The 22,665-nt window shown below is 46.9% G+C and overlaps 1 protein-coding gene across 11 annotated transcripts in view; it reads left to right on the top strand.

Moving 5' to 3' along the window:
* The window catches only part of ZNF385A (zinc finger protein 385A), a 201,975-nt gene that overhangs the window by 105,002 nt on the left and 74,308 nt on the right, over positions 1-22,665 (top strand). For 4 of the 11 annotated variants that reach the window (XM_083427680.1, XM_083427679.1, XM_083427681.1 and 1 more), the window contains exon 2: positions 10,673-10,857. The exons of 1 other annotated variant lie outside the window; for it this stretch is intronic. In XM_083427680.1, coding sequence (XP_083283806.1) covers positions 10,673-10,857 — 185 coding nt within the window. Of the gene's footprint in view, positions 1-7,477; positions 7,501-10,672; positions 10,858-22,665 lie in introns of those variants that run through there. 6 more of the 11 variants (XM_083427683.1, XM_083427684.1, XM_083427682.1 and 3 more) reach the window with 5 other exon arrangements.

Here is a 22,665-nt window from a genome sequence, read left to right as displayed (position 1 = left end):
TTTCAAAGCTGTCCAGGTTGGTGGCTGTTGCCACATCTTGTGGCAGTGAGTTCCACGGTTAAACTATGGGCTGTGTGAAAAAGTGATTCCTTTTGTCTTTCCCAAATCTTCCAACATTCAGCTTCCTTGGATGAGCTCTGTTCTTTAGATTTGTGAGAAAGCGGAAAAACTGCTCTCTATTCACTTTCTCTCTACAATCCACAAATTTATATACCTCCAACAAGCTTTCTTGCCCACCCCCACCTTTACTTGCCTTAAAAAAATTTAAAAAGACAAGAAAATCATAAATAGCAGACAGGATGATACGATGTACCTTCAAGAGGGTGACCTAAAAGAGTAGCTGCAAGATATTCTTACAAGGGATGTGGGTGGCGCTGTGGGTTAAACCACAGAGCCTAGGACTTGCTGATCAGAAGGTCGGCGGTTCGAATCCCCGCGACGGGGTGAGCTCCCGTTGCTCGGTCCTTGCTCCTGCCAACCTAGCAGTTCAAAAGCACGTCAAAGTGCAAGTAGATAAATAGGTAGTGCTCCGGCGGGAAGGTAAACAGCATTTCCGTGCGCTGCTCTGGTTCACCAGAAGCGGCTTAGTCATGCTGGTCACATGACCCGGAAGCTGTACGCCGGCTCCCTTGGTCAATAAAGCGAGATGAGCGCCGCAACCCCAGAGTCGGTCACGACTGGACCTAATGGTCAGGGGTCCCTTTACCTTTACCTTTAACATATTCTTACAATACATCTAATAATACCCAGGGCATCCACTGAGCTAACAGAGGAAAGGATCAAAAGGACAATGAGCAAAAGCTTAAAAATTCTGTCCAATAAACTCAGATAGAATGAAAGTCTGAAATGGTTGTTCATGCTCGTGTATGAGATTAAACTCCCACCAAATTGCAGCAAAATTCTCTGGCTCTGCCTGGTCTCTAAGAGTCTTTAAATGATGGGTTAGCTTCTCTCAAACAGTAATAAACAATGCCTTTGAATGCCATCTATCTAAAGTAATGGGTGAAGAATCTTTCTTGCCCTGTGAAATGACCAATCAAGCTAGGACCATTAAATAAATTACTAGTTATTTTCCCACAAGAGCTACACTACTCTCCTCAAACACTGGTAGCAAACACAATTTGGACTCCAACATCACACTTTCCCCAATAATAACCCCAATTTGTTTCACCACGTGTTCCCCAAAGACGCCCACTCCTGGACAAGCCCACCACAGGTGCCGTCAAGTCCCCTTCTCATTTCGGTTCTGCCAACATAAACGGCATTGCCCAATGCTTGAACTCTGGCAAGCAAGAATGGAGTGCAACACCAGTGGTGAGCATTCAATGAGTTCTCATAAATGGTGGCTGAAGCAGAGGACAGAGGCTTAGGGGTCCAAAGGTTATTCCAAAGACCAGGACCCACTTCCTGTCTAGTACCTCTCTCCCAAAGGACCATAAGGCCAGAAAAAGAAGAAAAAGTCTTCAGTAGAATACCAGGCCTCTCCTGCACTCTGGAGTGGTAGGAATGAGAAGTTTGTAAGCTGTATGGGGACTTACGGTAGTTGCTGTTCTGTCAACAGAAGGCTCCTGCAAAAACGAGCTAATTTAGTGAATCTTCAGTCAGTTAGGAGAAGTGCCCCTGAGTTATTAAGAATTAAGTAAGAATGGATTGATTATGGGTTAAGGTGCAAAATTTAAGGCTAAATTGTGTTAAGATAAATTATGGAACTAAATTGGAGAAAAAGGGAAAGGACTTGCTGAAACAATTAATTGTACTAGAATACAAAAAGGGAGGTGTGAGGAAGTCAAGGAAATAAGCAAATGAAAATTAAGGATACGAAAATACTGGTGTGTTTTTTTAATGTTTTTGCTTTTTAAATGTTTTTGTTTTTGCTTTTTTGTGTGTTTTGATGTTTATCTATTTTGAAGTTTTGTAATCTTTTATTGTTCGTTTTTCTTTTCTTTGTATTTGTTAAACCCTAAGAAATATTTTATAAAAAAAAAAGGAGAAGTGCCCCTAAACTTATCTGTAACTTGTTGTGCTGACAAAGGGATAGATCGATCAAAGATGTCCCGCAACTAGTGTGCATTGTGGCACTCGGAGCACACTTGCTTGATGTGGCAGATGAAATGGGAGAGTGATCACTCTCTGTAATGAAATGGGAGAGTGATCACAATTTAAAAGAAAGGGTTCTCATTTCTTGTGCCATTTGTGCCAAACTGAACAATGAAAGAAAGGATTTGTCACTTTCTTCCACATTATCTGGGTGGCTGGTAGGGAAAGAAGTGCCCTAGGACCCTCGTACCTACGGGACCGCCTCTCCCGGTATGCCCCACGGAGGGCCTTAAGGTCCATAAATAGCAACACCCTAGAGGTCCCGGGCCCTAAGGAAGTTAGATTAGCCTCAGCCAGAGCCAGGGCCTTTTCAACTCTGGCCCCGGCCTGGTGGAACGCTCTGCCTCATGAGACCAGGGCCTTGCAGGATCTGATTCCTTTCCACAGGGCCTGTAAGACAGAGTTGTTCCGGCTGGCCTTTGGCTTGGAGTCAATTTGATTCCCTCCCCCTCTTTCTTTTTTCCTTTCTCCTCCTGTGGTGAGGCTGCATTTTAATGTTGTATTTTAATCTATTTTTAAGTTGTATTTCAATCAACTTGTTTTTATTATTGGTTGTTAGCCACCCTGAGCCCGGTCTTGGCTGAGGAGGGCGGGGTATAAATAAAATTATTATTATTATTATTATTATTATTATTAGGGAGCTGTTGATTGATTCATTGCCTCCAACCCTACCCAAGTTTTAGTCTTGACCCCAAGAGGCCGTAAAAAGAATCTGCCCTAATTGAAAGGCATCAAAATATAGTCTGTCTGTCTGTCTCTCACACCCATACTCGCCCCAACTTGAGATTTAGCGTAAGGAAGTTTGGCCGGCCATCTTGCCCTCTTGTTTCACAAAATAAAACGGTTTAAAATTGATTGCCGTTGTTTCATAATCCTGTCTGAGATCAAAATTGAGAGGGCTTGGAAGAAAAAAAGAAGTCGTGGGAGGGCTATTATTTTAATAGCAGCAATTCTGCCTAATAAGAATAAATTGAGGGGCTGCCAGGATGCCAGGATCATAAGTCATATGTAATACATTGCAAAACAGGTACATAATTCAACCTAAGTCCAGACAAATTCTGTCACATACGAACCACCAGGTATTTCAGGGAAGTCAGACACACCTTGATACCAAAAGCGCCACCTAATAAACAGCCATGTTCTTGGCCCCAGCTTCCACAACATTGTCTCCAATTTATCAAAATTAATGCCCAGCCCTGTCACAGAGCTAAATTTGCCAGTTTCTCTTGCGGAAGAGGCATTTGGGGGTCTGAAAGAACAGTGAGGTTGTCAGCAAGGAGTCTGAGGAGCTGTGAGCAACCTTTATAATCATAACCCTGTATCAATGAGTTCACCTGCAGAGATCCTGCCAGAGCATAAATAAGAAGGAAGACAAGAGAAATCCCTATATAAAGTAAAAGGCAAAGAATCTAAATGATTTGTTCAAACCACAGCTCAGATCTAAAAACTAAAAGGCCCTAATGTTGTGAACCTCCCTCTTAAGAGAGCGGGGAGTGTTCCACAGGGTTTGCAACTTGCAGAAGTTACAGATTTTGCATGGAGCTGCCGCCACTTGCAACTGGGCTTTTGGGGCACCCTCTGTGTGAAAGCTGTAAAGGTTATTCTTCTTTTGGTTATTCTTCCGCACGGGTGTGATCCGCTCTGTGCATCCTCAAGGGATGTCTGCACCCGACACCAGCTACTGTACTTGATCTGTTCACACCCTACAACATTTCTCCAGTGGAAATAGGGACGTTCTATTAAACAGAGAAACTGAAAATTGAAAGACTTGCCCATTCCTAGGCCAGTGCCATGTGACAAGGAAAGAGAACATTGTGGACCACTTAAGGTCCAGGCTGCCTTTGGACCAAAGAACTGAGGTCCAGCGTCGAGGGCCTTCTGGCGGTTCCCTCGCTGTGAGAAGTGAGGTTACAGGGAACCAGGCAGAGGGCCTTCTTGGTTGTGGCACCTGCCCTGTGGAACGCCCTCCCAGCAGATGTCAAGGCAATAAGCAACTATCTTACTTTTAAAAGATATCTGAAGGCAGCCCTGTTTAGGGAAGTTTTTAATGTTTAATGCTGTATTGTGTTTTTAATATTCGGTTGGAGGCTGCCCAGAGTGGCTGGGGAAACCCAGCCAGATGGGCGGGGTATCATCATCATCATCATCATCATCATCTGGCTGGTGTGCCAGACCTTTAGGGGATGCCACATGCCAAATTAGCCCTACACCAAGGAAGGACCCCCCCCGCAACACACAAAGTCATCAGCTGTCCCAGAAAGAATGCAATGTACAAAGCAAAGGCATTAAAAACATTTTTTTTAAAAAACTTCCCTATATAGTGCTGCCTTTATATGTCTTCTAAAGGTTGAAGAGTTACTTATCTCGGCTCGTGGGGTCGCATAACTCCATACCCTCCAACATTTTTCCGATGATAATAGGGACGTCCTAAAGAAAAGCAATGACAAACCTAGACAGCATCTTAAAAAGCAGAGACATCACCTTGCCAACAAAGGTCCGTATAGTTAAAGCTATGGTTTTCCCAGTAGTGATGTATGGAAGTGAGAGCTGGACCATAAAGAAGGCTGATCACCAAAGAATTGATGCTTTTGAATTATGGTGTTGGAGGAGACTCTTGAGAGTCCCATGGACTGCAAGAAGATCAAACCGATCCATTCTTAAGGAAATCAGCCCTGAGTGCTCACTGGAAGGACAGATCCTGAAGCTGAGGCTCCAATACTTTGGCCACCTCATGAGAAGAGAAGATTCCCTGGAAAAGACCCTGATGTTGGGGAAGATGGAGGGCACAAGGAGAAGGGGACGACAGAGGATGAGATGGTTGGACAGTGTTCTCAAAGCTACCTGCATGAGTTTGACCAAACTGCGGGAGGCAGTGGGAGACAGGAATGCCTGGCATGCTCTGGTCCATGGGGTCACGAAGAGTCGGACACGACTAAACGACTAAACAGCAACAACAACAAAGAAAAGCATGACATTCTGGGATCAAATCAGAAACCAGGATGGCATCTGTAAATCCGGAGCTGTCCCTGGGAAATAGGGACATTTGTAGGGTCTACTGATCAGTTGTTGTATGCCTGTGGAGCCCACACATGACAGTTTGCCTTCTTCTCGTTTACTCTGTCTCTGAATGACCAGGACGGGCAGCAAATGACCAGGACGGGCAGCCCGCTTGCTCTCACACTGTCATTCCTAGGCTGTGTAGCACATCAGTGCAGCAGGCGCTGTAAGCCCCCAAGGTGAGGGGAGCAGCTTTGGAGTCAAAGCCACAGCTGTGAAAGTCCAGTAGCAGGAACGATGGAGGTTCTCTATGGATTCAGGCCTAACAAATGTCAGTTCTGTTTGTGCTCAGAGCAGGAGAAGCCTCCATTCTGCGTGGCGAATAAGCGCATTGATATATCATATGCAAGTTAGGCCTCTCATCCAAAGCAAAGGTTTTTTGTTTCAAATCGATTAACTGTCTGGCTTTTAAGCAATCGGTCAATCAATCACTTGCATTTAAGTTCGTTTTTATACTCGGAAGCCTTTTGAGGCTTTTGAAGGGAGCGTCATAATTTTATGTTACCGTTTTGCTGTGTTCAGCTATCTGCCACTCTTTACAGAGACCAGAAGGCAAAGCTGGGTGTGAGGACTGGTTTAACATTAAATGTGGAACAGCAAGGATGGTGTCGGCCCTTCTGGATAGAGATGAGCCCTTAGGAAAGTGCGTAATGCCAGAGTTTCCTTATTGTCAGCCCCTGTGATCTGGCAATGTGTTGACGGTGGGGACTTTTTACCTGCATGTTAAGCTTGTGGTTGATATAAACACAGCAATTAATCATTTAATACTTGCAGCTGTGCTGCAGCTTCACTTGATTTGCATAAATGTGCTGCATTGGTATATATTATAACATCTGTTCAAGTGTATACCCAGGACTGGGTGTCATACAGACATAATCCAGTTATGCACCCAGGCAAATCCAAGTTCTGCATCCAGAGAGGTTGAATTTTGCAACCTGTATATAGTATGCAAGCTTTTGCAGACTGCCTTACTTATTCTGCATTTTATTTTATTCACTATCCTTCATTACGTATTCTGGTTTGTTAGTTATGGGGTGGGGTATGTGGAGGTGGGAGCTATGAAGGGCAATGATATCCTGTTATTAAAACTTACTCAGCTACCCCTTTTGCTTCTGAGATTTAGGCTGTGCAAGCCCCACTGGTTTACTTTAAGTAGGCATATACCGGATCACACTGTTAGCAGGCTTCTTGCCATATATACATAATTTAAATATATATTTATATATTTGCAGCCATAAGGACTAGAAACTTGCTTTAAAAAAACGAAACCTGGAATTCTGACAAAGCTTGAATTTTGCAGCTGATGCAGGCTTTAGCACCCCACCCCAGCCCCCCACCCCATTTCTCAAATTATTCTCTGGCTCAAATAAGCTCTAACAATCTTAGCCCTCTTGCAATCCCCTTGCACAATACTGTAACGATCCACTTCCTCCTCCATTGTGAGATTGTTCATGACCTTGCCGTTGGAAACGGCCCAAAAACCACGGACCAGTGAGTGTCTGGGTCTGATTTCTCTCTCTCCTTGCGGCGTCACAGTTGTGTTTTACTTAATGCATTCTGCTGCTTTGCTTCATCGCCGAATTAAGCTCTAGGAGGACACATCCAAGCACACCAAGGCTTTGGGGAAATAGAAAATCGTCCCTTGTGACTTTGTAGGGGTCCTTATCAGTATAAGTTTGACGCGGGTGGCGCTGTGGGTAAAACCTCAGCGCCTAGGACTTGCCGATCGCATGGTCGGCGGTTCGAATCCCCGCAGCGGGGTGAGCTCCCATCGTTCGGTCCCAGCTCCTGCCCACCTAGCAGTTCGAAAGCACCCTTAAGTGCAAGTAGATAAATAGGTACCGCTTTATAGCGGGAAGGTAAACGGCGTTCCATGTGCTGCGCTGGCTCGCCAGATGCAGCTTGTCACGCTGGCCACGTGACCCGGAAGTGTCTCTGGACAGCGCTGGCTCCCAGCTTCTAGAGTGAGATGAGCCCACAACCCTAGAGTCTGGCAAGACTGGCCCGTTCGGGCAGGGGTACCTTTACCTTATCAGTATAAATACGTTGCAGAGGGCGCCCAGCAAGTCGCAATGGATGTGCAACGCCTTGTGCAAGTTTGGGGATTTGCCTACAGGGGCTGTGAAGAGCGCTGGCAAAACTGACCAATTCCTCTTCTGCTCACCTCAAGACCCCTTTCCAATTTCACCTCCACAGTGAAAAGGCATCTCCCAGCTTAGTGCAGAGCGGGCAGCAAAAGAATGCCAGTTTCACTGTTGCTCTTTTCCGCCTTTGCAGTGGCGACTAGATGATGTGCAATTACCACTGAACTTTCCAGGACTGACGGCTGGCTGCACAAATGGTTATGTAAGCAATCGAGGAGGGAGAGAGAAACAGCTTTTTTTCCTTTGTTTTTTGGCGGTGTGATTGTGGTGGTGGAAGGAATACGCATGCCCATGCAGAAGCCTTTTTGGGGGGGAAACTCCACAGATGTCAGACACTTTGCAGTGTTTCCATTGGCTATCTGGCTCTAGGTGGGCTGGACCAGTTCAAAACATCCCTAACTGTATAGTTTGCTTCTGCGCCCCAAGTTTGTGCTGCAGATTTGCACCCTGTCGTGTAAAGCTGCAGGGTAAGTTTATGGCACCCAAGCCAACCTGTTTGCCATGTGCAAGGACTTATCAGTCATAGCCCCAAGACTCACTGTGCTGGGGAGCATGGCTGAGTGTGCTTGCTAAAAGAATCCCTAGAACAGAGATAGCAAACCTTTCAGGCTCTTGATGTTGCTGGACATCATTTCCCATCTTCTCTGACAACTGGCCATGCTTCTTGGGTCTGATGGGAACTGGAAGCCCAACAACAACTAGAGGGCCATAGTTTCCTTTTTAATTCAATTATTTTTGCAACTTTCAAAAGTTTAACATACACACTCCAATACATAATAATTCTTTGTTTTGTTCTGTTGACTTCCCACCCTGTTTTCCATGGTGTTTTTATTTCTCCCCCTCTGCTGCAGCCTAGGAAAGGTAAAGGGTAAAGGGACCCCTGACCTTAGGTCCAGTCGTGACCGACTCTGGGGTTGTGGCGCTCATCTCGCTTTATTGGCCGAGGGAGCTGGCGTACAGCTTCCAAGTCATGTGGCCAGCATGACTAAGCCGCTTCTGGCGAACCAGAGCAGTGCACGGAAACACCGTTTACCTTCCCGCCGGACCGGTACCTATTTATCTACTTGCACTTTGATGTGCTTTTGAACTGCTAGGTTGGCAGGAGCAGGGACCGAGCAATGGGAGCTCACCCCGCCGCGGGGATTCGAACTGCCGACCTTCTGATCGGCAAGTCTAGGCCCTATACCATAACAACAATACAATAATCTCTCGTTCCTTCTGTTGCTCATAGTTCACATCCCGCTTGTGAGTTCATCATGCTAGAGTATTTCTTTAAGTAATCCAAAAAGGGCTTACATTCTTCCACAGAACAGTCATTAGGTTCTCTTATTTTGGCTGTTCTAGGATAACTTTCATGTCTGTTTCTATAAGTCTCGGCTAGCAAGGTGACAATGAACATCTTGACTGTGCTAGGCAAATGTAGGATTTGATTCCTGGGATCCACTTGCCACCCACAAGAGTAACCCGCTTGTATTTCTGTTTTGTTTTGTTTTTTTAATAACTTTATTCAAAATTAAAACAAAACATATTATCCAGAAATATATCATCCATATCCCCCCCATTTTTCCTCCCTCCCCCTCCCTCCCCCCACAGAACCCACCCCCGACTTCCCTCAGTTCCAGTCTTTGATTTCTCTAAAAATGCTGTTTTCTGCATGTTACACAGTTGTATAGATCCTCAAACTATTTAGCTGATTATTATCAATAAAAAGTTTGTGAATGTTTATTCAAAACCAGCCAAGGAGTCCAGTTCGCTTTGTTGCATCTTCAAATACTTTGTAAAGGGTTCCCATTCATCCTTAAAGTCACAGTTATCCTTGTCCCATAGCTTGTATGTCAGTTTTGCCAGTTCTGCATAGTCCATCAATTTTTCTTGCCATGATTCTTTAGTTGGGGTTGTATTTCTAGAACCTGCTTTTGCTTGTGACAGTAGCAGGTGTCAGGTACAACCAGTTAGCGTGCCACAGGACACCGGCGCCTAGGCCTAATTTATCAGGTGTGCAAACCTGCAAACTCAAATCTCTCATTTATGCTGCTGATTTCCTTCGACAGATATGGGCATGAAACACATAGCTAGCACGTGTGTGCTCAATTCAGCATGCTGTAATGTAGTGAACAGGGAGGGGGGTGGCGCTGTGGGTTAAACCACAGAGCCTAGGACTTGCCGATCAGAAGGTCGGTGGTTCAAATCCCTGCAACAGGGTGAGCTCCCGTTGCTCGGTCCCTGCTCCTGCCAACCTAGCAGTTCAAAAGCACGTCAAAGTGCAAGTAGATAAATAGGTACCACTCCGGCGGGAAGGTAAACGGCGTTTCCGTGCGCTGCTCTGGTTCGCCAGAAGCAGCTTAGTCATGCTGGCCACATGACCCGGAAGCTGTACGCCGGCTCCCTTGGCCAATAAAACGAGATGAGCACCGCAACCCCAGAGTCGGTCACGACTGGACCTAATGGTCAGGGGTCCCTTTACCTTTAATGTAGTGAACAGTATGTTGGACACCATTGGGTAGACCCAGGGTTCAAATATTATGAAGTCCGCTTGGGTATTTCTCTCTGAGTGTTTCCCCACAGCAATTTATTGTGGACTTGGTCTGATTGGGCACGCAGGTTCTGCACAGTGTCCACACACAACCTCGTCACAATGCCATCATATATTTTACCCGTTTAATCTGGAGTTGCTGTTTATACAGGATTTGTTTGTTTATGTGCTGAATATGAGCAGCACCGAGTCCACAGTAAACTGACAAACTGACATGTGGAAGCCCCCCCTGTCTTGACATAACCTACTTTGCAAGATTGTGGTGCGTGAGAATAAAATGGGCCAATCTCATCTATGCTGCGAAGGAACATAAAAAACCTCCCACCAAAACCCTTCAAAATCTGTGTTTAACTTGAAAAGATTTCTCTAGTCCACTCCCCAAATTAAAAATACTGTTGGATGCAAGCTCGGATCTGAAACACATAGTCTGAGATGAGTTTTCTGCAGATTTGAAATGTGAGGCCCTGTCTGGGAATTTGGATGTTTTTAAGTTTGAGATATTGATACGTGCAACAACCAGTTATTGTACTCTTTGGAAATGTCCAGCGTTGCTGATAATAGCTTGATTTAAATCTTCAACCATTCATTTTTGCTCTTGTTCAGCCTAAGCTTCCATTTGCATTCCTTGCTGCTGCTTTCATGGATTGTTGTTACTGCATTTTTTTTTTTTGTATATACTCCGCAAGTCTCTTTGAGAAAGTCCTTTTTGTTTGTAAAATTTGTGCAAGTTTAAAGTCATTTGGTCCTAGCCTCTTTTCCTCTGCCCTTTGCCCTGACCCTCTGCATCGCCCACATCACAGGGCAAACTGTTGATGCTTCCCCCTTGTCTCTCCTTGCCTAGGCAGCCTGAGCCGGGCGGGCCCAATCCCGGCCATCCTGCGCCCACCACCTGCCATGATGCAACAACCCCTGGATCTCAAGCCCTTCCTGTCGTTCCCTATGGAGGCGCAGCCGGCCGTGGGCCTCTTCGCAGGTTTCAACACGGTAAGGCCGTGGCTGCTTCCGGCCCAGGAGGTACAGGCTCGGGTAGGATTGTTTGTATAACTCCTCCTACTTTCCTTCTTCTCTTCCTCTGCCCCCACCAGAGAAAGGGGCTTTGACCTGGACACCTGGCCCCTGGGAATGCCAGGTGAGGCACCCAGGGCTCACAGATGAGGGTGCGGGAGGGGTTATGTTAGCCCTGGAGATAAGTGATGGCTGGGGCCCGTTTGGGACTGGTAGGGTGGAAGGCAAGGAGATCAACAGTAGGTGGCGCCAGAGAGCTCATGGCAGGTTGTATCATAGAGTTGAAGGGACCCTGAGGGTCATCTACTCCAAACCCTGCAATGCAGGAATATGCACCTCAGCCCAGTATACCTGAACAGCCTCAGCCCAGTATACCAGAAGGAGCGTCTCCACCCCCCATCGTTCTGCCCGGACGCTGAGGTCCAGCGCTGAGGGCCTTCTGGTGGTTCCCTTGCTGCGAGAAGCAAAGCTGCAGGGAACCAGGCAGAGGGCCTTCTCGGTAGTGGCGCCCGCTCTGTGGAACGCCCTCCCACCAGATGTCAAAGAGATAAACAACTACCTAACATTTAGAAGACATGTGAAGACAGCCCTGTTCAGGGACATTTTAATGTATGTGTGACATTTTAATGTATTTTTTATCTTTGTTGGAAGCCGCCCAGCAGAGTGGCTGGGGAAACCCAGCCAGTTGGGCGGGGTACAAATAATAAATTATTATTATTATTATTATTATTATTATTATTATTATTATTATTACCTGTCTCATACGGGGATCGAAGCTGCAACCTTAGCTTTATCAGCACCATGTTCTGAAGGCAGTCAGGTGGGGGCTGGCTGGGGGCCACGCTGGGGTTGGTGGGTGAGCCAAATGGATCAGCCTCCAGGGGAGATCTGAACGTAGACCCCGGCCAGGGAAGCTAGCTAGGCCTGCTTTAAGCACACACTTCAAATGGGTCACTTGAGGAGGCTGCAGCCCCACATCTCCTTAAATCACAAGAGATCTCAAATCATAGAGCTGCACAGTTGGAAGGGGCCACAAGGGTCATCTAGTCCGAACTGCGGCAGTGCAGGAATATTTTGCCCAACATGGGGCTCCCACCCATGACCCTGAGATTAACTATCATGCTTCTGCCGGTGTGGGGGGGTGGGGGGAGGACATCTTGCCACTCAGTCAGTGGTTTCCTTCCTCTGCCCACTCACTGCTGCAGCAGAAAAATGGGTATAGGCTTCAGCAAGTTTTTGGGAGTCAGGTTCTATAGGGAAACTGGGACTCACTAGCCTTGCTTGGGAGTTTCGCTGGCTTTGGAAGTTTGCTAGTTTTTCAGTCTGTCTTGTCAGGCTAGTAAAAAATAATAATACAGTGGTACCTCGGTTTACGAACTTAATCCGTTCCGGAAGTCCGTTCTTAAACCAAAACCATTCTTAAACTGAGGCGCACTTTCCCTAATGAGGCCTCCAGCCGCCGGTGCCCTTCCATTCTGTTCTTAGACCGAGGCAAAGTTCTCAAACCAGAACGCTATTTCTGGTTTTGCGGAGTTTGTGAACCAAATCGTTCTCAGACCGGACTGTTCTTAAACCGAGGTACCACTGTAATGGCAGTTTGGTACCACAAATAGGTGAAGAAGAAGAAGAGGAGGAGTTTGGATTTGATATCCCTCTTTATCACTTACCCTAAGGAGTCTCAAAGCGGCTAACAACCTCCTTTTCTCTTCCTCCCCCACAACAAACACTCTGTGAGGTGAGTGAGGCTGAGAGACTTCAGAGAAGTGTGACTGGCCCAAGGTCACCCAGCAGCTGCCTGTGGAGGAGCGGGGAAGCGAACCCGGTTCACCAGATTACGAGTCCACCGCTCTGAACCACTACACCACACTGGCTCTCGTGAAGGAATATAGTCTTTAATGTATGTGGGTTGAGGAGATCAGATCCACCACATGCGTGGTGCATCATAGAATTGTAGAGGGAGGGAAGGGAGCCTGAGGGAATCTTTTGCCCATCAGACCACCTCAACTTGTATGCCAGGAATGGGGAAGCGGTCCCCCCCCCACCAGATGTTGCTGGACTACAACTCCCATCATCTCTGACCATGGGCCACACTGGCTGGGGCTGATGGAAGGCCACCGGTTCCTCGTCCCTGCTGTACACCTTTGAGGGCAGCCTCCTCTTCACTGCATGTGTGCCTGGCCTTTAAGATACGAAGTACCACGTGAGCATGCCTGGTAACGATTTGCCGCCTTGTGGAGAGTTCTCGTCTCCACCTCGGGGGACAGCTGGAGATCAGTGATTGTGCTCAGGTCATTGGTTAGGAACCAGGACTCGTGTATGTGTTAAAGAGAAGTAATCAGACTGTTTTTCAGTGACTCCATTCCCATTTCTGCACTGGTGATGGTGTGTTTAGCCATTTGGTCTCTTTGCCTATGTTGGAGCGACCTCTGCTGGAGAGAGAGAGAGAGAGAGAGAGAGAGAGAGAGAGAGATGAGAAGCTGTACTGGCTACTGGCTCCCTAAAGGCTATTTTTCTTTTTAATGGAATAAGCTTTCTTGGACTACAATCCACTTAATCAGATGCACGAAGTGTTATTCCGAGCTGCAGGAATATGGGTGTGTATAATTGTAATCAGTGCGGTCAGAAGGAAAGGAAGTGCAGCAAGGGTACAGATGGTGATGATTATATCCTTAATAGTGGCCATTCACAAAACAAACAGGCAGGCACAGATGTGACGATAGCACAGACATCCTGGCATTGGTAAGCCAATTAACGTAAGCAGTGTGATTGTGCTGATTCAATCCGCTAGCGAAAGCACGGAACCTCTTGAGGAATTACAATTCAGCAGTTTCATGCTGCAGTCTTCCTTTGAAGGTCCTTTGTCCCAGTATGGCCCCCTTATGGTCAGATACAGAGTGGCCTGGGAAGTTGAAATATTCCGCCACTGGTTTCTCAATATTGCCATTTAAACTTTTGCATAGAAATGGGCCTGTAGAAGGACTTTGTTGGCAGATGACGACATATATCTTGTTGAAAGATGTACAGACAAATGAACTCCTGGTGTTGGAGATGACATTGCTGAGTCCTATAATAGTGCTGGTAGAGAAGACATGGGAGCAGTGTTCAAACTGGGTCATACACATACCTGCAATTTAGAATTACCAGTACCCTGAAGGTGCTACAAACCTTTAGGTGGTTTTAGCTACAAGAACCTAGCACTGCTACCCCTCTGAAAGCTGTACTGCATGATTGCAGGGAAGGCAAGTGACCCTTTAGAGCAGGGGTAGGCAAACTAAGGCCTGGGGCCCGGATCCAGCCCAATTGCCTTCTAAATCCAGCCTGCAGATGATCCGGGAATCAGTGTGTTTTTACATAGTAGAATGTGTCCCTTGATTTAAAATGCATCTCTGGGTTATTTGTGGGGCCTGCCTGGTGTTTTTACATGAGTAGAGTGTGTGCTTTTATTTGAAATGCATCTCTGGTTTATGTGTGTGGCATGGGAATTTGTTCAATTTTATTTTTTTTAATATAGTCCAGCCCCTCACAAGATCTGAGGGACAGTGGACCGGCCCCCTGCTGAAAAAGTTTGCTGACCCCTGCTTTAGAGTGACTTGGGGGTTTATTTTGATCCCATCTACCTTCCTTCCAAAATCACATCTGGATAGAGTTATAAATAGAGACAGCGATAGATTGAGAGAGAGAGATTAGGTCTGCAGCCTATAATCAGTCGGCTGAAACCCTGCTAGACTGTACCTAAAGCTTTAATTCCAGGAAGCGCTAGCAGAGGGAGCAAGGTTTGCAGCACAGAAGCAGCAGGTGGGCCATTAACCCTTTCTTGGTTGACATTCCCCCCTTCTCCCCCGCCCCAGAAAAACCCCTCCTAGTATGCACATTTGCCACATTGCAAGGAAAAGTGTTTTGAAGTGGGTAAAGGGTTAAACTGCCACGCCTGTTACTTCTCCCACTGCAGATTGCGCTCACTGTTCTGCAGCTCTTCAGCAACCTGGTTTAGCAGCTGGGGGTCCAGTTCAGCCTTTTATGTATTAAAAGTACAAGAATAAAGAAAAAGTGGGTTTCCTTCCTGTATTTCCAGGCAGCTGCCTGCAGGGGGAGCCACAGCCCTTGTATGTCCCCGCTGGGATGGTGGGTGCTCTCCAGACATATCTGTCTGGAATGGCGGATGTCCAGGCAGAGATGACTTTATACTTGGGAAATGGGAAGCAACAGGAGGGCCATCTGTCCCAGGCTGAGTCCCCCTCAGAGAGTCAGGACCCCGCTGTGCAGAGTAGCAGCAGTAGCAGCAAATAGTAGCTTAGCTCTGCAATGTGGAGAAGGTAAACTTTTTAATGAATTCTCTTCCACACCTGCCACTCAGGGAGTGCCCTCCGCATGTAGTCGGGCTCCGGTTCCCATCAGCCTCGGCCAGTATGGCCAGGGATGATGAGACCTGTAGTCCTAGAGGACTCCCCTGATTGTCTTTACCTTTGCAATAACCTTGAGAGGTATTACGTCAGGTTGAGGCTGCTGCTTTGTGTTCTGCACGGATTGGAACCCGGGATCTCCCCGTTGCAAACTGAGCTCTCCCACCCACGTCAAGGAAACTCCAAACAATCCCCACACTCTCCACATCGTTACTCTTGTCACTTTGCTGAGATGGATTGTTGATGGTTTATTTTTTGACTTTATTTGCTTCCGTTTGTGAACTGCTTCCCATCAAAAGCGATTTCACAAAAGAATCATTCTAATCCTTTTTATGCTTCCGCCTCTCCTGCTAGGGAGGTTTTCAACTACCTCGTTCTGCTCGCAGAAGCCTGCATAAGGACTCCTGCTAGTGCAGTGGGGTTTGCCTGTGTCCTCCAAATCCATTCAGGAGGGTTAGGAAATCCCTCAGAAGAGGGTGCAGGTGCAGGGGAAGAGAGGAGCGGGGAGATAGTTATAGTCATAAGACTCAAAGAATCGTAGCATTGGAAACGACCCTGAGGACCGTCTAGTCCAACCGTCTTCATTGCAGGAATCCTGCCCCAGGCCTGGGCTCGAACCACCGACCTTCTGGTCAACAGTCAGATGCACTGACCCATTGTGCCACCTGGAGAGTAAGCTTGTATCGGGCAAGCAGAAAAGCTTGCGCTGATAGAACAGTCTCCTTAGTGCTACAACTGAGCTGGCATGATGGGCTTTTTGGTGGGAGCGGGGACTAAAATTTCAAACCGGAATATTTCAAACCCACCTTTCGAAATCCACATTTGACCATTTGGCCTGGCTTTAAATGTGTGGGATAACATTCCTACTTACAGTCTTGCTTTCCCTTCCAAACATTGCTCATCACCATCGCCTTCCCCTACACCAGGTTGATGATGCCACAGGAAATCTGCAGAAAGCTAGCCTGTCTCTGCCTATCCCAGACCATCTAGCAGTCCCCTAAAGACTTGGTTTTAAAGGAATTCAGGCTAAGGGGTAAACTAAATCCAGATCAGCTCCAAAGCTTGCATGATATACAATGAACATGTCTTTAAAATTAGATAAGCCATCAAGAACAATACCAAGTGTCTCTGGCCATTCTGTTCTTCTTGAGCTTTGGCCTGTTCTGACATTCTCTCCCCCCCCCCCCCATCCCTGAGTTCCCAAGGTTTACATTTTCCTCCTTCTTCTGAAGAATCTGGTTGTGATATCCAGATTTCCTAGACCCTTTGCAAGAGAGGATTCTTGCAAAGGCCTCTTCCCTTGTCACTTCAGCACTGGGACTGGAAAAGCAGCAGCACTGGTAACTTACACTCCGGATATCTCTACCCTTAAAGGCACAAATGCATGAAATCCAGAAATACAAGCAATCACACATTTGGCCCATGTTGCGTGTCGAGACCCCGCAGCCACCCCCTCGTTGGAAAAACTCACACAAGGACACAGATATTAGGTTTATGTTATTGGGCAAATTTTGGCCACAACTTTATTGAAGTTACAGAATGTGAGCGGTATTGGCTTAGGCATTGATGCCGCGGATTAAACCACAGAGCCTAGGACTTGCCGATCAGAAGGTCAGCGGTTTGAATCCCCACGACAGGGTGAGCTCCCGTTGCTCAGTCCCTACTCCTGCCAACCTAGCAGTTCGAAAGCATGTCAAGTGCAAGTAGATAAATAGGTACCGCTCCGGCGGGAAGGTAAACGGTCTTTCCGTGCGCTGCTCTGGTTTGCCAGAAGCGGCTTAGTCATGCTGGCCACATGACCCGGAAGCTGTACGCCGGCTCCCTCGGCCAATAAAGCGAGATGAGCACCACAGCCCCAGAGTCAGTCACGACTGGACCTAATGGTCAGGGGTCCTTTTACCTTTACCTATATCTGACTCCTGCCCATTCTGCAGGAAGTCCAGTAAGGGTAAGCCACCGGTAGGGGGAGCCCTGTCAATGCGAACCAACTCAAGCTCCCCCTGGTGTTTCCGTCGGGGTTGTGTCAAGGCCTTAGCCCCCAGCCAGGCTTCAGACTAGATCAACACCCCCGGGTTCCTTAAATGGAACACCCTTAAGCATGGAGGGGCAGGTGATGGCCATACCTCCCCTCCCCCACACAAGGTCAAACAATGCCTAACCGCAACCCTAACAAAATTGCGACGATTGCTACGAGGTAGGCGAAAACCAAGTGGCCAGTGCCAATTTGCCAAGTGGAAAAAATTCCTACCAGGCCCCTCGGACAACCAAGGCAACCAACCGAAGTCCATAGCAAGGCCAGTGCCTAACCTGCAAAATAGGGAGGGAGGGCAGGTGATTGAGGAAGCGAGCTAAGAGGAAGTCCTCTGGCTCGCTCCTCCGTTTAAACGGCTCCGGCCACCCCACCCCCCGGCCAACGGATTGGCTGGCCGGGCTCTGACGTGACCGGGATCCCCCAGGCAATGGGGGACAAAGCCCCCCGCCCCCGATGGGGAGTGGGTGGCCACGCGGTCCACCGCAACTCCTCCCCACTGGGAAGTGGAGTGGATCTGTGCTGTTAAAGAATGGGAGCCTTTCCCCCCTTTGTATTTAAACCACACATACACTTGGGGGATCCCCATGGCACATCTATACAGTCCTCCTAAAGAAGACTAAGACTTTCACAGGTTTTATAGGGGGTGCCATGCGTGCACCTGATGCAGAAAACCACACCTGCCTGCTGTTTCCTTTAGTGTGTTAAGTAGGCCACTTAAGACCTCAATTATTAAGAGCCCCACGGATGACTCTTCACTGGGAGAGGTCAGCGTTTAACTCAGGGGTGGAAAAACTTTCCTTTTTTTCCTGTTGAGGCACACATTCCCTCCAAGGTAATCCTTTGAGGACTGCCGGAGCCCGCGGTGAGCGGCGAAAGAGTCAAACGTGAGTTGGGTGCCCCCCTTTGCTTCTCTCTCCACCCCCTTTTGTACTGTTTTTTCTCCTTCTAGCTGTCCGCATGCAGTCGGGTTCAGCATCACATGAAATTAGGCTGCAAGGCGCCCACCCTGCTGGGTTTCCTGTTTGCCCTGAAATCCTGCCTGAGAATGAAATTGACATGCCTCTAATAAGCTCACAGTGAAAATGGCCTGCAATAGATATATTTTTTGGAATTTGTATTGGCTTGATTTTTAAGACATTGCTTGTAAGACCAGCAGTGTTTGAAATTAGCCAGGCGCCAGGTGCGTTTTGCAACTTGCATGGGTCCAATTGTTGTTTTTTAAAAATTATTTTTTTTAATTCAAAATTAAAACAAAACATATTATCCAAGGGTCCAGTTGTGACCATGTGGAGATCTCTAGATGCTAGGATGGCAACTTGGGAGAAGAAAATGCCACTTAGAGAAGGATCTGAAATATTTTCCTTGAAGCTTGAATTAGCTTTTTTCTGGATTGTTTGGTGTTTTAATGTGTTGTAAACCACTTTGAAATTTGTTCTTTAAAATATACGGGGGTAATAGAAATGGAAATAACAACAACAACAATCGCTTAGGGGGCAGGGAACGGTGCCTAGACATTCCATTGTGGTGACCGCAGCCTAGGTTAAAGATGCCAATTGGTGATTAGATTGTATACAGCTACAATAAACCTACCTAATAATAATAATAATAATAATAATAATAATAATAATAATTTATTTATACCCCACCCATCTGGCTGAGTTTCCCCAGCCACTCTGGGTGGCTCCCAATTGAGTGTTAAAAACAATACAGCATTAAATATTAAAAACTTCCCTAAACAGGGCTGCCTTCAGATGTCTTTTAAAGAGAAGATAGCTGCTTATTTCCTTCCCATCTGATGCGAGGGCGTTCCACAGGGCGGGCGCCACTACCATAAAATTATGGACTGGTCATTTCTTCGTCAGAGGGCAAACGGGCAAATTTAGCAGGGGATCAAATACTCCCCCCCCCCTCACTGTATCTGAGTTTCCAACACTGTGTAACACCCATGTTGGCAAAAGCCAATGAGCCTTCCTTCATTTTCGCTCTCGTCACTTGCTTCCCCAGGTCAAAATAATCCCAGGTGGAACTCTGTGGGCCCGGCTGCACATTAAGCAAATAATCCACAATCGAGATCTCCCAGAGTGGTGTTTTTATTGTGATTGTTATTTAAATGCAACCATGGAGAGATGGGGCGTTATGATTTTTTTTTGGAGCTGGAGGAGGGGGCAGCACTGTTTTCTTCTTGCCAATTTCCTCCATCTAAATCACCTCATCCCTAGCAAAATGTTAATTAGTCCCTGCAAAAACGGGGAGGGGGGAGAATCATCTAATGGCAGCTTTGGGCTAGGATTTGGGGAGAGGGGGCTGATTGAAGCAGAGATAACATTTCAATGCCTCCCCTCTGCACAGCTGCATTAAGTAAAAATAAACATGACAGAAAATCTAACCATGGATCTTTTCAGTAACATGGAGTTTGGCCCCAAATAACCCTACACTGAAGGTGGGTGGAGATCAGGATGTCCTGGGGCAGAACTAGCCAAAGAATCTTTGGTGCTCTGTTTTAGTGACTCCCCCCCCCCCCCAGCTTCTATTCCCCCCCCCTCCGGGGAATATAGTTGCTTTATTCCAGAGAGCACATAGACTTCGGAACTCTTTGCACAGAAAAACAGACTTTCTCAAAATTGCTCTTGGCTCTCCCCAAAGATGAAAGGTTTTCCCAAGATGAATTAACCTTCTGGCCCGTCCAATCTCGCTTCCAAGCTGTCACCAGCAGCATCTCAAAACTCTTCTGTTCTCCCTCCTGCCTTCGTTGCTTCCTTCTTGCATCCCTTCCTGAAAACAGCCCGGACACTGAGGTCCAGCTCCGAAGGCCTTCTGGCGGTTCCCTCACTGCGAAAGGCCAAGTTACAGGGAACCAGGCAGAGGGCCTTCTCGGTAGTGGCACCCTCCCTGTGGAACACCCTCCCATCAGATGTCAAAGCGATAAACAACTACCTGACATTCAGAAGACATTTGAAGGCAGCCCTGTTCAGGGAAGTTCTTAATATGTGACATTTTAGTGTATTTTTCATCTTTGTTGGAAGCCGCCCAGAGTGGCTGGGGAAACCCAGCCAGATGGGCGGGGTACAAATAATACATTATTATTATTATCCACACTGCCTTTGACCCCTAAGAGCAGTGGTGAAGAAGGATTTTGTTGTTGTTGGACCATGACTCTAATAATCCCTGACCATTGACCATGCTGGTTGGGGATGGAAGGAGTTGGGGTCCATTTAGACCCACAGTTTCTCCACCTCTGCTTCAGAGTCTGGAAGCAGCCTCACCCAGAACCATTATCTGCAGGGCAGCAAATACTGTATTTTTCGCTCTATAAGATGCACTTTTCCCCTCCTAAAAAGTAAGGGGAAATGTGTGTGCGTCTTATGGAGCGAATGCAGGCTGCACGGCTAAGCCAGAACAGCAAGAGGGATCACTGCGCGGCACTCCCTCTTGCTGTTCAAGCTTCTGGCTTAGCCCCTCTGTCCCTTCCATCACCTCCTGGAAAAGCCCCCCAGAGCCGCGGTCCCTTTAAAGAGCCGCACGGAGTGTATGTGCAGCTCTTGAGGGCTTTTCCCCAAGGAGGCAGAAGGGCAGCCAGTCAGTGATGGGCTGCCCTTCTTCCTCCTCGGGGAAAAGCCTGCAAGCGGCTCACACACGTTCCATGTGGCTCATGAAAGGGAGTGCTGCGCAGAGTCTGGGATGCATAGAGGCTCTGCTCAGCGCTCCCTTTAAAGAATATTTTTTTTCTTGCATTCCTCCTCTGAAAACTAGGTGCGTCTTATGGTTGGGTGCGTCCTACAGAGCGAAAAATACGGTACCTTATCTTACAACAACAACAACAACATCAGCACCACCACCCTTGAGTTAATGGAGCAGTGGTCGCCTCAGCTGTGTTCTGTGGATAATTCACTCTTCTTGGGAAGCACATTTACTGGATTCAACTCCTGACTTTTAAGATGAAACAGATGCTGGCATGAGCAAGGCCTGATATATTAGGGTTGGCACGCTGTTCAGTTGACCAGCCCAGTATTATCAATATTCTTTGAATACATGATGTTTGCCGAATTGGCCCACTGTTACGTTGCGTAACGTCTTGAAGGCTGTGTTGAAATGATAAGTTCTTTTCTTTTGCTTTGTTTTGTTTTCTTTAATGTGAAACTAGTGTTCTGGGATGAAAGACAAAGAGAAGGTCAATCACATTGCTCACATTTTTATTTTCTTAAAAAACAAAGCCTTACCTTAATGCTGTTTACGTTTTAAAAAATCGCAACGAAACATTGCAAGTTATTACAGTGGTACCTTGGGTTAAGAACTTAATTCGTTCCGGAGGTCCTTTCTTAATCTGAAACTGTTCTTAACCTGAAGCACCACTTTAGCTAATGGGGCCTCCAGCTGCCGCCGGGCCGCCGGAGCACCATTTCTGTTCTCATCCTGAAGCAAAGTTCTTAACCCGAGGTACTATTTCTGGGTTAGCGGAGTCTGTAACCTGAAGCATCTGCAACCCGAGGTACCACTGTACAAGTGTCTGTTGGTGATTAAGCATTAACATTTATTAGAACAAGGACAATACTTTAAATTCTTGACCATTACAGTGGTGCCTCGCAAGACGAAATTAATTCGTTCTGGGAGTTTTTTCGTCTTGTGAATTTTTTCGTCTTGCTAAGCACCACTGTGTATTGACGGTTTCCCATAGGAATGCATTGGCGGTTTTTTTAAAAAGGCGCAAGACGTTTTCGTCTTGCGAAGCAAGCCCATAGGGAAATCCGTCTTGTGAAGCAACTCAGAAAACAAAAAACTCTTTCGTCTTGTGAGTTTTTCGTCTTCCGAGGCATTCGTCTTGTGAGGTACTACTGTATTGGACCAGTTGATAGGCTATATCTTTCCTGACTGATCAAGTGCCCAATCCTGAGATTTAATTATATTTCTATCCTGCTTTTCATACCAGATACTGTCTCCCAAAATAGTGCACAGACAGACAGAGAGAGAAGCCCTGCCTTCAAGCTTACAAAGTAAAAAAATGGCAAGACTAGAACAAACTTGCCTTTATACCCAGCTGCAGCTCTTCTGGTCTTTCCTTGTTGGTCTTCTTGCTTGGGTAGGAATAGAGGAAACTGCTTTATGCAGTGTTAGACCATTGGTCCCTCTTGCTCAGGATTTTCTACACTGACTGACAGCAGTTTTCGGGGGTTTTAGGATGGGGTCCTTATCTGGAGATGCTGGGGAATGAACCTGAGACCTTCAGAATGCAAAGCAGATGCTCTACCACTAAGCTGTGGTCTTTATCCTCAGATATGACTCCTTGACTGCCACAGCAGTTACCTTTGAAGGTGACCCGGAAACTACAACTAATCCAGAATGCAGCAGCCAGACTGGTGACTGGGAGTGGCCGCCGAGACCACCGATAACACCGGTCTTGAA

The sequence above is a fragment of the Podarcis tiliguerta genome (assembly GCF_965153285.1).
Source record: "Podarcis tiliguerta genome assembly, chromosome: 2".
Classification (NCBI taxonomy): Eukaryota; Metazoa; Chordata; class Lepidosauria; order Squamata; family Lacertidae; genus Podarcis; species Podarcis tiliguerta.
Note: the sequence above shows the minus strand (reverse complement) of the source record. Positions and strands in the feature narration are given on the sequence as shown.